Consider the following 15,111-nt stretch of genomic DNA (forward strand, 5'->3'; position numbering starts at 1 on the left):
TGATTGGTACATGGCGTATCTAAGCATTTGTGGGTCATACTAGGGCAAACTTTACAAGGAGAGTCAAGTAAACATCAAAGCTAAAAGTTGGCTGATCAAACAAAAGTATGCTGGTCAGGTTTTTGGGGATGTGAAGAAGCAACTTTTATTATCATGCTGATTAGCAGCTGTACTAACTCTAAATTGTCTCCTGGGCACAGTTCAAGGTACTGATTTGGATGTGTAAATCTTGTAATAGCTTAGGTTATACATACCTCCGATACACCTTCTTGCTGGTCCTGTGTATGTGAAGTGAGAGTGCCTTCTTCACTGTATGTCTAGGTGTCAATTTTGAACCAGTCTGGAATCCCAGCTATGAATCTATGGTGCCTCTGCAATACCTTGCCAGTCCAGTGGCACCCGGTGGAAGGCCACTGAATTCAAGAGAGGTCCCCTTTGTCAGGCCAGAAGGCTGTACCTTCAAGAGACTTTAGTTCTCCACAAAGGGGTGAAGCCTAGCAGAAGTGGAGGTAGAAGCTCAAAAGTTCATTTCTGCAAGTTGCTCATCAGGTGCTCTCCATGTGATCTGCTTTGCTGCTTTGCCCCATAGGCTCTTCCATGGGACTAGAACAGCACATCAGCCAACATGGGCATCAGCCATGCTTGTTGGGATTGATGGGGGTTGTAGTCCAAAGCATCTGAAGGGCACCAAGTTGGGGACAGCTGTTACAGACCAACATTTTTGGTGGCTGCCTCACAGTTGTGGAGCAGCCCTTCTCTGAGCTCTGTGAAAGTCCAAACCTGAATCCAACTCCATAAGAGCAAAACTTTCCTCTTGGGATATCTTTAATATAATCAGACTTGGAAAAGATTTGATTGATTTGAGTATTTTTGTTGTTGTTGACCTGTGTTTTAATGATTTTAATGGCTTCTGTGCCTTGAGAAGGATCAAGATAGAAACAAAACTAAAATAGCTAAACACAGGAGATATGGAGTATGCTTCTAGTAATCTAAAGAAAGGAACCATGGTCTCTCATCTACTTGCCTATCAAACTAAATATTGCTGGTCAAAAATGGGGTGTGGTTCATGTGTGGAACCTTCCATCTTTCAATCTGGTGACAGACTACCCTGGGATTTTCTTCCAGGAATACATTGCTAAGAACTTCTGCGTCATGCAGTCTCAGATCGGCTATGATATATTGGCAGAAGACACAATCACAGCTTTGCTGCACAACAACAGGAAGCTACTAGAGAAACATATCACAGCTAAAGAAATAGAGACGTTTGTAAATTTACTCAGGAGGAATCGAGAGCCAAGGTTTGAATTAGCCCACACCATTTCTTTGCTTTCTTTTAAAAATTTGTACACTGGTCATCTTTTTATCGGTGTATCTGTGATCATGAACCTGTGTCCAGGAACAAATGATAGATTACATAAACTTTGCACTATATGTAATTTAAATTTGCATTCAGTATTTTACGGATAGGGTACTATTGATAATCATTGTGTTGTTTCTTTGCAATAAATTCCTGCAGTGTGACCCAACCCATTTTCTTGTTAATCTCCCCTTCACCTCAAGGTTCTTGGACTACCTGTCAGACTTGTGTGTTTCCAACACAACTGCAATCCCAGTCACTCAGGAACTTATTTGCAAATATATGCTGAGCCCAGGAAATGCTGATATTCTCATTCAGACCAAGTAAGTTAATTGACCTCTCAGTTTAATTATTTTACATTGTCTCACACAGTTTTAAGAAGATCATTAGTAGCTATAGTGTAAACTGTTTGTTTTAAGGTTGGTCTCAGTGCAAATGGACAACCCCTTGGATTGCTCCACCCTCTCTGATGATCTGGACGAGGAAGAAGTTTGGCTGTACTGGATTGATAGCAACAAGGAACCTCATGGCAAAGCCATCAGGCATCTTGCCCAAGAAGCTAAGGAGGGCACCAAAGCTGATTTAGAAGTCCTCACTTATTACAGGTAAAGCAGCTTTCCAAAAAGGTGAATTATTTGTCCCACAGGACACAAGTTAATCCTTTCTGTTCCTTCTGTGTTCTCTGGATTCATCAGTATCCTCAGAGTTCATTGCCTGAATTCAACATGCACTCCACAAATTTTGGAGGTCTGAGCTAAGCATTAATTCGGTAAGAATTTTCCCTTTGAGAAAAAATATACTGAACACACACCCATCTCCAGCATGGTTCCACCAGAAAGTGGGATAAACTTTGGAAAACAATGACTGAACAAAGCTGTGTTTATAAGGTACTGCAATGGTGTTTTGTGCAACGTGGTCCAAGGCTGAAAGCATACGCATTGCTGGGTATGGACTAAATTAATATTTTGGGTAAAAGACTACTATTGATCTGTGAAAGATACTTCACTGGGGGTCAGATGAATGGCATGGGAACACCCACTAGCATTGTTGAAGCTACAAGAATGTGGATCTGATCAGTGCATGGCTAGGAGACTACAAAGAGCCCCGTGTAAGATATTCTGCTAATAGAGGAATGTAAAGTTATACCACCATCAAATTAAATCAAACTTGGTGTTGCTTCATTTCCCGGAGGGGAAATAACAGCTGAACAAGCCCCGAGATGTTTATTGTACAATCTGCAGTTCATTGATAGGTCTTCATTTAAACTAAAGTTGTTTCATTGAATTAAATTAAGACTGCAATTCTTGGCGCATTTACCAGGAAGAAAGCCCTCCCCACAACACACACACATTGGAGCAGGCTTCTGAGTAAAGTGCATAAGATTGACCGTATACTGTAAGTCAGCTGATTGATTTGTGGATTTTCAGCCTGTGTCCTTAACATTTTCATTAGGCATGGCTTATGGCAGGATACAAGGCTAGGTTGCAAAACTGCTATTAAATGTAAGAATTTCAATGTCGTTGAGGGATTTATTCAGAGCAGTGCTGTGTACACCATGCAGGGTTGGGCAATGTCAGCATTCCAACATCGTGATGTATCACCAGCCAAACATTGCAATATGAAATGGAGGGGATGCAACACACACAGCAAGTTAGGAGGGGGGAAGGATGAGTCCAGGGACGCGGACTTATAAAAAATATTGGGGGGGCCTGGGAAAGCTCATGAATAATAAATAAGCTCATGAATATGCAAATAAAGTGGCGCCGCCTCCTCGTGAGCGAATAGGGGAGAGCGTGCTGCGCCTATTAATCAGCTCCAAAGGAAATTGGGTGGAGCTTTTGCTCGGGAGGGAGGGCAGGAGGCATGCAGCCCGCCCCTCCCTGTGCATTTTGGGCTGGGGGAGGGGCGGCGATGGCGCTCTGCTGGAGGGGCGCCGGAGATTATTGGGGGGGCGGAGCCCCCCCAAACGAATTTTTGAGGGGGCTCGGGCCCCCTCAAGCCCCATGGAGTCGGCGCCTATGGATGAGTCCTGTCTCCCTGCTTTGCGTCACTTACTAGCCACCATTCTCCTCGGGGCAGCTGATTTCCTAAGGAGCCAATTTCTCCGCCTCCTTCACCACACGCCTGATTCTCCCTGTTCCTTCCTTCACCCCCCTACCCCAGTTTCAAGGCTCCTTCACCGCATGCCCAGTTCTCCCTGCTCTTTCCTTCACACAAACACACTGATTTCAAGCCTTCTTCACCATATGACAGATTCTCCTTGCTCCTTCCTACACACACACACACACACACACACACACACACACACACAAACACACACGATTTTCCCTCCTTCCTTTGCACATACCCCACCCCAGTTTCAAGGCTCCTTCACCGCATGCCCAGTTCTCCCTGCTCCTTCCTTCGCACATACACCAATGTCAAGCCTCCTTCACCCTGCACCCAATTCTCACTGCTTCTTCCTTTACACACACACACACACACACACACACACACACACACCGATTTCAAGCCTCCTTCACCTCATGCCCAATTGTCCCTGTTCCTCCTGCCCCCTCCCCAATTTCAGGCCCAGCTGGGGCCACTTGTTCCTGCTGCTGGGTGCTGGAGGTGGAGGACTCAGGAGCAGTGGTGGTTTCACTCATGGTATACCACCGGGTGAAGCTGCCATCGTGTCCTGGGTGATGTATTGATACATTGCCCAGGCCTAACACCATGTAATGTGGATTGTATTTTATAACTGAGTGAGAGTCTAACAGCCATAGTCCAGTAAAAGACTAGAAATGTGTTGGTTGAGTTTATGTAAACTCAGATGTTTAGATTGGTACCTTAGCAACCAGGTTATTGAGTAACAAACACAGAAATAGAAATGACATTATTTTATTATCTTTTCTAAGGTACCAGTTGAACCTCTTTGCAAGAATGTGTCTGGATCGCCAGTATTTGGCTATAAACCAGATTTCCACACAGCTGTCGGTGGATCTGATCCTGCGCTGCATGTCAGATGAGAGCCTGCCTTACGACCTGCGAGCCTCCTTCTGCCGTCTCATGCTGCATATGCATGTGGATAGAGATCCTCAGGAGACAGTGGTGCCTGTGAAGTATGCCAGGCTATGGACTGAAATCCCTACCAAGATCACTATTTACGAGTGAGTTCTCTGTTGAAACCAACAAAATGGAACATTCACTGATTGGTGGCAGATTCATTTGTAGTAGTAGTCGTCATCATCATCATCATCATCATCATCATCATCATCATAGATGGCATAATGGACACAGTCCTAGTTGGTTTTAAGTGATGATTTGACAAATTCATGTAGGACAGGCTTCCTGGTTTGATAGCTAAATGGGACCTTCATGTTCAGAGGCAGTATACAGTCTTCTGAAGACAAATAAGACAAGGCCATTGCCTGCTTCTGAGCATACCAGAAGTGGCTTGCTTCTGTGGGGTGGGGCTATAATGCTAGCTTCCTGGCAGTGCCTCTTACTGGAAGGGAGAGGAACAAGGTGGCAGGGAGCTTGGCATGGTACAAGTGCATTGTCTAGAGCAGTGGATTAGCTCCACTGGTGCACCCGAACATGCCCCTCCCCATCTTGGCAGGAAGCCAATCTTGAAACTCTGCCTCACTGGGTGAGATACCTCTGCAGCACACAGAAGCACCTTGGCAGGCTACTCTGGTTTAAATTATTTTAATGGATCCTGGGTCTAAATGGATTCTGGTTCTGATGCAGCAGGGTTCTTCTTACGTTCTTATGAAGCAATTATTATTATAGTTATTTACTTCATATCCTGCTGTTTTCCCAGACCGGAACTTAAGGCAGTATACTATTGTATACTTATCATCTCTGTATTTCTTATCATCTCTGAGAATAAAAACCTGAGAATTTTCATGCAGCATGAAAGTGAAAAGGTTTCTGTCCTGGGTGGGTAACACAGTATAACATTTTAGTATTGACTTTTGTGCCATGAAGATCCATAACAAGGGAAGAAGAAGAAGAAGATCACCATCATAATCATCTAGTGACTACCTCATCCCGAAGAAAGCTCTTTAAATTCATCTGCCACTCAAAAAATTACCAATACCACCCTTTTGTGGGGTATAGTTAACCCTAGGAAGAAGCTATTTGGCATAGCCTTATGCATTGCAACTGCTTCATATTAGAATTCATGTGCCTTAGAGTACCGTTGCTGACAAGCTCCAAGTTTTGCATGTAATCACTAAGGCTCTGCTGTGAGTTGCTGCCTGGGGTTCCACGCTGTGTGTGCACATAAAACGGCAACAAATGGGCATGACTAATACATGTTTATAAATGCATGCATTACGTTGGTGTCCAGAATAGGCTACAGGTTCCTGCTGTGTATAGATATAAGCTTGGATTCTATATGTGAATCAAAAGAGCTTCCATTCATAGAAGTTGTGCTCATAGAAGGGTCCTTATTTTGAGGTACAGTGGTGCACCGCGAGACGAATGCCTCGCAAGACGGAAAACCCGCTAGACAAAAGGGTTTTCCGTTTTGGAGGTGCTTCGCAAAACGAATTTCCTATGGGCTTGCTTCGCAAGACGAAAATGTCTTGCGAGTTCCTGCAGGGGTTCCCCCCCCCCTTTTCCCAAGCCGCTAAGCCGCTTAACAGCTGATCCGCTAAGCCGCTAAGCCGCTTATCAGGTGATCCGCTAAGCCGCTTATCAGCTGATCCGCTAAACCCGCTAAGCCGCTAATAGCGCTAAGCCGCTAAGCCGTTAATGGGCTTGCTTCGCAAGACAAAAAAAACCGCAAGACGAAGAGACTCGCGGAACGGATTCTTTTCATCTTGCGAGGCACCACTGTAGAGGTTTCTGTTGTTGTTTTGGAGGAGCCTTGCATATTTATATATCTTCAGGATGGACCTTTGAGTTTGTGGAGTAGATATCTAGAGTATATCAGCTGCTTAACAGAATGTACAGTCCAGCTTAATTTTGTTTTATTTATTATTTATCCCACCTTTTAATATAGACTCTGGATGTCTTACAATAAAAACACATTAATTAGTAATTAAAAGCAGTATAAAACTTACAAATAGTAATAATTAATGGTGAGGTCTACGCTGATTCTCATGATGCCAACTCCTCTTTAACTTTCTTGGGGATTTGTGACAAGCTCTTGGGAGTGTCAACAACCTATCAAACATTTGTGCTTCTGAGGCACCAAAAATTATTTATTAAACCTTTACTCCCTCCTGCAGTTTCCCACTTATTTAGCTTTTGCTCATGGTCTTGCTTTGTAGGTATGACTCTTTCACAGATTCCTCACGAAATGACATGAAGAGGAAATTTGCTTTGACAATGGAATTTGTAGAGGAGTACTTGAAAGAAGTTGTGAACCAACCCTTTCCTTTTGGAGACAAACAAAAGAACAAGCTAACTTTTGAGGTATTTTTCTGTTATCCTTGCCAGTACTGAGTGCTTTTTAAATTTAAAAAAGAGCAAAGGGGAGCAGTAGCAGAATATCAGCTGATTTACCATCATTCTCTGCCTCCTACCTCACCATTGCACCTCCCACTTGAGGTCTTGCTGATTCTGAATTTACCAAACCAAGTATGGTGTGGGGAAGGTTATTAAGAATACCTAACAACCTGTAGGCAATGTTTGTTGAAATTTCTGAAGCCAGAGGGTGGGTTCAGTATGATTTTAATGGATAGAACAGTTGATCCTGTTAAGGCCCTAGTTTCACTATGGAATGGTGAGACTTGCAGAGCCATTGATATGATCGCTCCAGCACTGTGGGGTCCATTTTGCTGCTTGGTACGCCTAAGAGGTGCAGTCAGTGAGGTGGCCTGGGAGAGGGTTGGTGCATAAGTGGCGTAAAACGTGCTTAGGAGTCAACGGAGCACATGCTTGGGCTCATAATTGGGCCTATCATGTGGCAGTGAGGGCAGCAAAGAGATCCTACTTTACTGCCTCCATTGCGTCCTTAGGGAGCTGTCCAGCAGAGCTGTTCTGTGTGGCTGTAGGATGGTTAATCTTGATGAAGGGGCAGATCTCTGGAGCACATGGTAACTAGCTGTCACTGGCTAAACACTCTGAGAATAAAGTTGCTGCTATTGTGACTAGGGTTGCCACCAGTTATTAAAAAATAAAATTGGCATTAATGTTTCCTCCTTTGTGCACTCACCCTAACTTGCTTGTCTCACACAGGCCATCTTGCTAGACACCTTGGAGGTTTAGCCTGCCCTCCCAATCTGGCTGATTAACACTCCAATCTGGCCAATAGAGCTTGCCAGTCAGCAGGCTCTTCTGGGTTGGGTTTGGTTGGGTTTCCAAGGGCTCTAAGACAATGTTTCCCAAACTTGGGTCTCTAGCTGTTTTCAGACTACAATTCCCATCATCCCTGACCAGTGGTCTTACTAGCTAGGGAGGATAGGAAGTGTAATCCAAAGACAGCTAGAGACCCAAGAAACACTGTCTAAGAGGACGGGTGAAACATTTCCTGGAGCAGCAACCTCAGCCACTTCAAACCTAAGAATTTGTTGCTATCTTTTCTCCACTTTCTTATTTTTTTCTTTTTTAGCTGGGTTTCTACATTTATCTTACTTCTGATAGGCAGAAATTCAGCGGGTGGGGAGGATTTCCTTTCAGTATCATTGGAATGTTTGTAGTTACTGATAGCTTTCATTTGATCATTGTAAAGGATTGCTTTGAAGGCATTTCTGCATCAGGTAAAGTAATTTTTAACCCCCAATCCCCCCCAATTTGTCCTTTATTGTCAGGGAAGTGTCAGAGTTAGAAGTTTCCAGTTTCCCAGAGGGAGAAAGCTTTCTCCAAGGGGGAAGGAGAGCAGTGAATCTAATAGAAGAGAGCAAGGGGAACAACAGGGAGGGACAGGATGTTCCCAGGAAAGGCAAGGGTTCAGTTCTAGCTCAGATTCGGAGAAGGGGAGATACAAGCCAGCTCTAGCCAGGAGGTTAGAAAAAAGAGCGGGAAAGCGAAGGGAAGGACGCGTTCGCCATTTTGAGGGTGGCTGGTCACGGAGAAGCAGAGCTCAGAAGGTATCTGAAATAAGTGACTCTGAGGAAGATTAGTTAAAGATAAGGATAGTTTAAAAGTTTGTTTGTTAATACATAATAAAAAGTTATAAAAGAACAGGAAGCGTTTGCGTGGTGATCGGAAGAGGACCATGGGCAGTCCTGACATTTATTTTGCATGACCTGTCTTGTATTTTGCCCAACCAAAGGTGGCAACCCTAATTATGACAGTACCAGCTGAGGTGGCCTGAGGATGTGGACAGGATACTTGCACTTATGCTCATTAGATCCTTGTTCATCCTGGCTTATTAAACCTGCTGGGGTGGGGAGACTGAATGGGTCATGGGTGTGGTAAACACTTCCTTGTGCGTTGGGGTGATGTCTGCCTGCACTTAAAGAGGCAGTGGTGTGTCCACTTCTCAAAAAGTCCATCCTAGACGCAACGAAGTGTAACAACTATAGATCCCCTTTCTTGGTAAAGGTGGTGGAGAAAGTTATTCCTGGAAGAGACTGATTCTTTTAGATTCACTACAATCTGAGTTCAAACCTGGTTTTGGAACTGAATTGGCCTTGGTTGCCCTGATGAATGATCTTCATCATGAGAGGGACAGAATGAGTGCGCTCCTGTTACTTCTGCTTGTTCACTCAGTGGCTTTTGATATCATTGACCATGGTATCCTTCTGGACCGACTTAGTGATATGGGCATCAGAGGCACTGTATTACAGTGGATCTGTTTGTATCATCAAGGTTGTGTCCAGAAAGTATCACTGAGTGAGTGTTTCTCGGCCTGTTGACATTTGTGCTATTGGGTTCTCCAGGGCACTATTCTCTTCCCAGTGTTATTTAATATTTGTATAAATATGTTGTGTGTGATCATTAGTAGTTTGGGAATGAGGTGTCACCTGTATGCTTATTTATTTATTGATTATTAAAGTTATATACCACCCTTCAAAGCAGTATCTCATTTTATTACATAATAAAATACAAGATAAAAACATAAGTAATTAATTAAAACAAGGTCAACAAAACAGTAGCCCCCCTTCCCACAGACACAGTTAAAAGGCTATAGTATATTAATCAGCCAAAGGTGTGCTGGTCCCGTGGGTTTCTGTGAGGCGTGGTCCGAGTCCAGTCCGAGGTCGAGGGTGCAGTATTGAGGCCGTCCGTCAAAGCTGAAGCTAGGTCCAAGGCAGGGAGTCGGGTGAGGTCAGGAGATCCAGCAGGACAGGGTGCAGGCAGGAACTGGCTACCAACAACATTGGTCCCACAACTTGGGAGTGGAGATGGCTGGCTTTTATCTGCCCGAGGCATAGGGCGGCCCCAGTCCACAGGTGACTTGCCTCTCCTGGCCTGGAGGCGAGCACTCCTCCTGCGGGTTCCCTCCGCCTCTCTGCCCTGAGCCTCTGCAGCTCAGGAGAGGCTGGAGGGTTACCAGACCCAGAGGCAACCTCAGCCTCCCCTGATGGGGCTGAGAGTGGAGCACCTGCAGGCAATGGGTCCTCCATCACCTCAGGAGCCAGAGCAGACTCAGCTGGTGCCTGCACCTGAGGATCCAGCACAGGTGAGGACCCTTCAGGCTCAAGCCCCAGCCCCGGCTCAGCTGGTTCTGGAGGCGGGGAATCCTGTGAAGGCTGGGATTCCTCAGGTTCAGCCTCCGAGTCCAAATCCCAGGCCATCACAAAAGGCCTGGTTGAGAAGGAATGTTTTTGCCTGGCACCTAAAATCTATAATGAAGGTGCCAAGCGAACCTCCCTGGGGAGAGCATTCCAAAAAGGGGAGCCACTGCAGGAAAGGCCCGTTCTTGTGTTGCCACCCTCCAGACGTCATGTTGGAGCAGTCACACAAATAAGGGCCTTAGATGATGAACACAGAGTCTGGGAAGATTTATATGGGGAGACGGTCCTTGAGGTATTGCTGTCCTGAGCTCTGCTTCTCCATAATATCTGATTCAGGAGAAAGCTGAATCAGGAAAGCTCTGGACTGGATGCAGTGGTGGACTGGATGCGGGGCAATAAACTGTGTTTGAATCCTGGGAAGACAGAGGCTCTTTCGGTGGGTGGTTCTCATGTTTGGAAAATTGGCAAGTTACCTGTTTTGGATGTGGTTGCACTCCCTCTGAAGTAGCAAGTGTGTAGTTTGGGAGTATCCCTATCTTTGTCACTTTGCCCAAGTGCCCTCTGTGGCAAGGAGTGCCTTTTACCAGTTTCATCTGGTTCACCAGCTACAGCTGTTCCTGGACAGGGATAGTGTGACCACCATGGTCCATGTGTTGGTAACCTCAGGGCTAGATTACTGTAATGTGCTCTATGTGGAGCTGCTCTTGGGTTTGGTTCAGTAGCTCCAGCTGGTGCAGAACGCTACAGCCAAGGTGTTGTTGGGAGCTTCTGATAGAGAACGTGTGACACCATTGTTAAAAAAACTGCACTGGCTAACCATTTGCCCCTGAGCCAGGTTCAAGATTCTTGTATTGTTTACAAAGCCCTGAATAACTTGAGTCCAGGATACCTCAGAGATCACCTGAACCCTTATATTTCAGCTTGACCACTGAAATAATCTGCAAGAGCATTTTTGATCGTTCCATAAATTTGTGAGGCTAATTTGGCAACAAAGAGAGATCAAGCCTTTCTCCTAAACGCTCTGCCAGTAGAGATTCAGTGGGTGCCTTTTTGCAGGTCCAGGTGTCCTGCTCCCCAGTCCCCAACCCAGATAACACCCCCACAATGATCTATTGATATTTGTTTTTAACTTCCTTACTTTAAACTTGTTTTTAACTTAACAATTTTATTAACCACTGTGATATTTTTATACAGTTGGACATAAATGTTTTTATAAATAAAAATTAAATTTCCATTGTTTATAGGGGCAGGGCTCTAGTGTCCTGCATAGCTTCATACCTGCCAGGGGTTCAGGAGCAGAGGCGAGGGCAAGGGAGGAAACAGAGAGCGAGGGGGAGGAGTCCGAAGAAAGGATGAGTGATGACGACGACCCGAGATCTCCGAGTCTTTCCAGTGAATCGGAAGATTCACAGAAAGGAGCGCCAGTGGCCAGAGCAAAGGGGGGGCCTAGGGGGACACCCCAGGAGGAAGGGACCAGCGGGGGTTCAGAGGGCAGCAGTTGGAAATCGGGGCCAGCGTCCCCACCAGAGCGCAGTGGAAAGGAAGGACGTCAGGGATCGAGCCCTGGCAGCTCGCAGCAGGGAGGAGGGCATGAGTCAGGAGTGACCACACCCCCATCGGGGAGCGAAGAAACGGTCAAGCGGAAAGTGGAAGGTTGGGCGCGCGCGCCAAGTTCAAATGCACAGGAAGGCGGCGCAGTAAGCAGCCCGGAAAGGGAGCCGGGTCCTAAAGCCCGACGCAAGGAGACAGGAGGGTCCGGGGGGTCAGCGTCAGAGGAGTCCCGGAGGGAGGAGACCACGGGGGGCAGAGGGACCCAGAGAAGGACGGTCAGGCGGAAAAGGTGGAGTAAGGCGAGGATATTAAGTTGGTGTACGAGGGGCGGAGACTCAGACGGAGCTTCGCCGGTCTAGCCATAAGACGTAGAGTTGCACGCAGCAGCTTGGAAATGGAAACTGTAACTCAATAAAGACTTTTATAAAGCGAACGCTGGCTAGCGTGATCCTCTGAGCTAGGATCGGGGAGCAGCTCTGACAGTAAGCTCCGTCCCTCATTCCTGTGGGCATCGAAAGCCTAGCGGAGAGGAGAGAAGGCTGGTGCCTACTCGAGAGCTCACGAACGGCAGACAAGATGACGGCCGAACAACAGATAGCGGATCTCAGAGAAGCAGTGACACAACTGAATGCCGAGGTACTTGCATCCAGGAAGAGAGAGGAGGACGCAGCTGCCGCCTACAGAGATCTCCAGGTCAGATTGGAAATGCTTACGAAGCAAGGGCAACTGACACCCAGACCGGAGGGGATTGGGTTGGGGAGACGAGCAGGCGGTCTAGTCTCTCACTTCGATGGGAATTTGCAACAGTACCCCAACTTTAGAGCAGATGTAAAGTGTGCACTGCAACTGCTGGAAAAGGACTTTAGAGATGAGCAAGAGAAGGTGGGGTTTATCATGTCCCATTTGCATGGAGATGCTAAAGCATGGCTGCGCAATTTGTGGAGAGATAAGGATCCGGCGCTCCAAAATGCGGATGCCTTCATTAAAGCGATGGATAGGTGCTTCTTATCAAGCATAGACGTGGATCTTGCCCGGAAGGAGGTGCATGGACTTAAGCAGGGGAGGGCCAGTGTACGGCAGTATCATGCCCGCTTTTTTGCATTGGTCAGTGCCCTGGAATGGGACAGAGATTCGGCTCCAGTCAGAGACCTGTTTTGGGAAGGCTTGAGCGGCCCGGTTAAGGACGAAATTGCGAGGGGGGAGAGACCCCGGAGCACGCAGGAGATCATTCAGAGGGCGCTCGCAGTTGGGGTCTGTCTGGAGGAACGGCCTTGGGGCAAGGACGAAGGGCGCGGAGGGCGCGAACCAGCCAGAGGCTACTCCTTCGTTCCCAGAGAAGCAGCGCGTGCGCAATCCACGCCTCCGCCAGGAGGAGGAGCGGAACCTATGGAGGTTGGAGGTGCAAGGGCTCAGTCAGCAACCAGAGCCCTAGCACCGGGAGCAGTGAAAGCAAAGCCTCCTAGAGGGAACCGGAAGTGCTACATCTGCGACAATCCCCAGCACATGGCGAAAGAGTGTCCCCAGAGGCTCCACAAGCACACTGCAGCCTCAGCAATGGTCACTGCAGCGACTCAGCAAGGAGAACCACAGCAGGGAAACGAAGGAGTCTGGCTGGAGACAGAGGCACTGGGGCCCAGCCAGACGTGTCAGTGAAGCAGTCCCCAGAGATGTTGCAGCCCACGGACCCCCTCCCGCCCAAACCAGTAGTGCGGCTCACCGCATCGCTCCAACTACCCAATGGACTCACCATGGACGTGCCAATCACTATTGACTCAGGAAGCAATGCGGACTTTATAGGGCAAGACTTTGTCGACCAGCACGATATACAGTTGCTGCCTGCCACACTGCCCCTGCAGGTCGTCACGGTGGATGGCAGGGAGCTGCTCGGGGGGCAAGTCGTGAAGCAAACACCACCAATGGTGATGCGACTTGGGAACCATAGGGAAGTCATCAGCTTCAATGTCACTCAATTATCGGACACGCCCATTGTACTGGGCATGAGTTGGCTGGACAAGCACAGCCCGACGATGGCGTGGAACCAGAGGCAGCTGACTTTCGGCTCTTCCTATTGTGCTGAACACTGCATCCTGCCCCAGCAGGAGGGAGAGGAAGAGGAGTCACAGCTGCAGCTTGGGACGCTGCAAGCTGTTCCCCACAAGTACGCAGACTTTTTGGAGGTTTTCTGCGAGAAGGAGGCGGACAAGCTACCCCCCCACAGACCATACGACTGCAAGATCGACCTCCTACCAGGGGCGGCGTTGCCAAAGGGGAAACTGTACTCCATGTCTGAGGACGAACTACAGGACCTCAAAGAGTTCATAGATCACAATCTGGAGCGCGGTTTCATCCGAGAGTCCAAGGCAGTGGGGGGCAGTCCGGTATTCTTTGTCAAGAAGAAAAACACGCCCCAAAAAAGGCTCGTGGTGGACTATCGGATTTTGAACGCTGTGACCAAGCCATCGGACTTCCCCATGCCCAGGATCGACGACCTCCTCGCGACGGTGCGCAAAGGACGCGTCTTCACCAAGTTGGACCTCCGAGGGGCGTACAACCTCATTCGTATGCGGGAGGGCGACGAGTGGAAGACAGCCATGTTCACGCCCCTGGGCACCTACGAATACAGAGTTATGCCTTTTGGATTACAAAATGGCTCCCACTGTTTTCAAGCTTTTATGCATCACGTCTTGGCAGGGCTGCTCTACAAGAAGTGTGTCTGTTTCCTGGATGACATACTCATCTTTTCTGAATCGCAGCACGATTACGACAGAGACGTCAAAGAAGTGCTGAGCAGACTACGGCAGCATAGGCTCTACGCCAAGCTGGAAAAATGCCAGTTCGACGTGTCGGAGGTGGACTTCCTGGGCTACAGGTTGTCAGACAAAGGGCTCGCAATGGACAGCGCCAAGGTTCGCGCGGTTTTGGATTGGAAAAGTCCGCGCAACCGGAAGGAGGTCCAGCGGTTTGTGGGCTTTGCGAACTTCTATCGCAAGTTCATCAAGGGGTTCGCGATGCAGACGGCGGCCATCACGGACACGCTCAGCTCCAAGAAGAAGAAATTCATCTGGACGGCGCAAGCAGAGCAGTCCTTTCAGGCACTCAAGCGTCTCTTCGCGTCGGAGGAGCAGCTACTACACGTCAACCCCAGCAGACCAATGAGGGTGGAGACGGACGCTTCAGACAGAGCCGTAGGAGCAGTTCTGTTGCAGCAAGACCTGCAGGGGGCTTGGAGGCCGGGAGCGTTCTACTCCAGGAAGCTCACCAAGTCAGAACAGAACTACACCATCTGGGACAGGGAGTTGTTAGCCATTCATGCAGCCTTCAAGGCGTGGAGGCACTTCCTGATCGGAGCCAAGCACACAGTGCAGGTCCGCACGGACCACAAGAATCTGGAGCACTGGCGCACGGCGAGGTTCCTGAACCAGAGGCAAATACGTTGGGCAGAGTTCTTTGCGGACTTCGACTTCCGTATAGAGTATGTCCCGGGGGACACCAACATCATGGCGGACGCCCTCTCCCGTAAACCGCAGTACCTCGAGGAGGCGACGCCAGCGGCGGCCATGCATATCTTCGCACCGACAGCGTGGG

At 48.0% G+C, this 15,111-nt stretch overlaps 1 protein-coding gene across 11 annotated transcripts in view; it reads left to right on the forward strand.

The window, feature by feature from the left end:
* ITPR2 (inositol 1,4,5-trisphosphate receptor type 2) overlaps nt 1–15,111 on the forward strand; it is a 364,184-nt gene that overhangs the window by 88,546 nt on the left and 260,527 nt on the right. For all 11 annotated transcript variants that reach the window (XR_013394522.1, XR_013394523.1, XM_077935647.1 and 8 more), the window contains 5 exons: nt 1,126–1,298; nt 1,561–1,680; nt 1,777–1,962; nt 4,255–4,506; nt 6,622–6,766. Coding sequence is in view for 9 of the 11 variants with exons in the window: in XM_077935647.1 (XP_077791773.1) it covers nt 1,126–1,298; nt 1,561–1,680; nt 1,777–1,962; nt 4,255–4,506; nt 6,622–6,766 (876 nt within the window). In the remaining 2 variants the exon portion in view is untranslated. The remainder of the gene's footprint in view (nt 1–1,125; nt 1,299–1,560; nt 1,681–1,776; nt 1,963–4,254; nt 4,507–6,621; nt 6,767–15,111) is intronic.

The sequence above is a fragment of the Podarcis muralis genome, chromosome 10, assembly GCF_964188315.1.
Source record: "Podarcis muralis chromosome 10, rPodMur119.hap1.1, whole genome shotgun sequence".
In the NCBI taxonomy this organism is placed as follows: Eukaryota; Metazoa; Chordata; class Lepidosauria; order Squamata; family Lacertidae; genus Podarcis; species Podarcis muralis.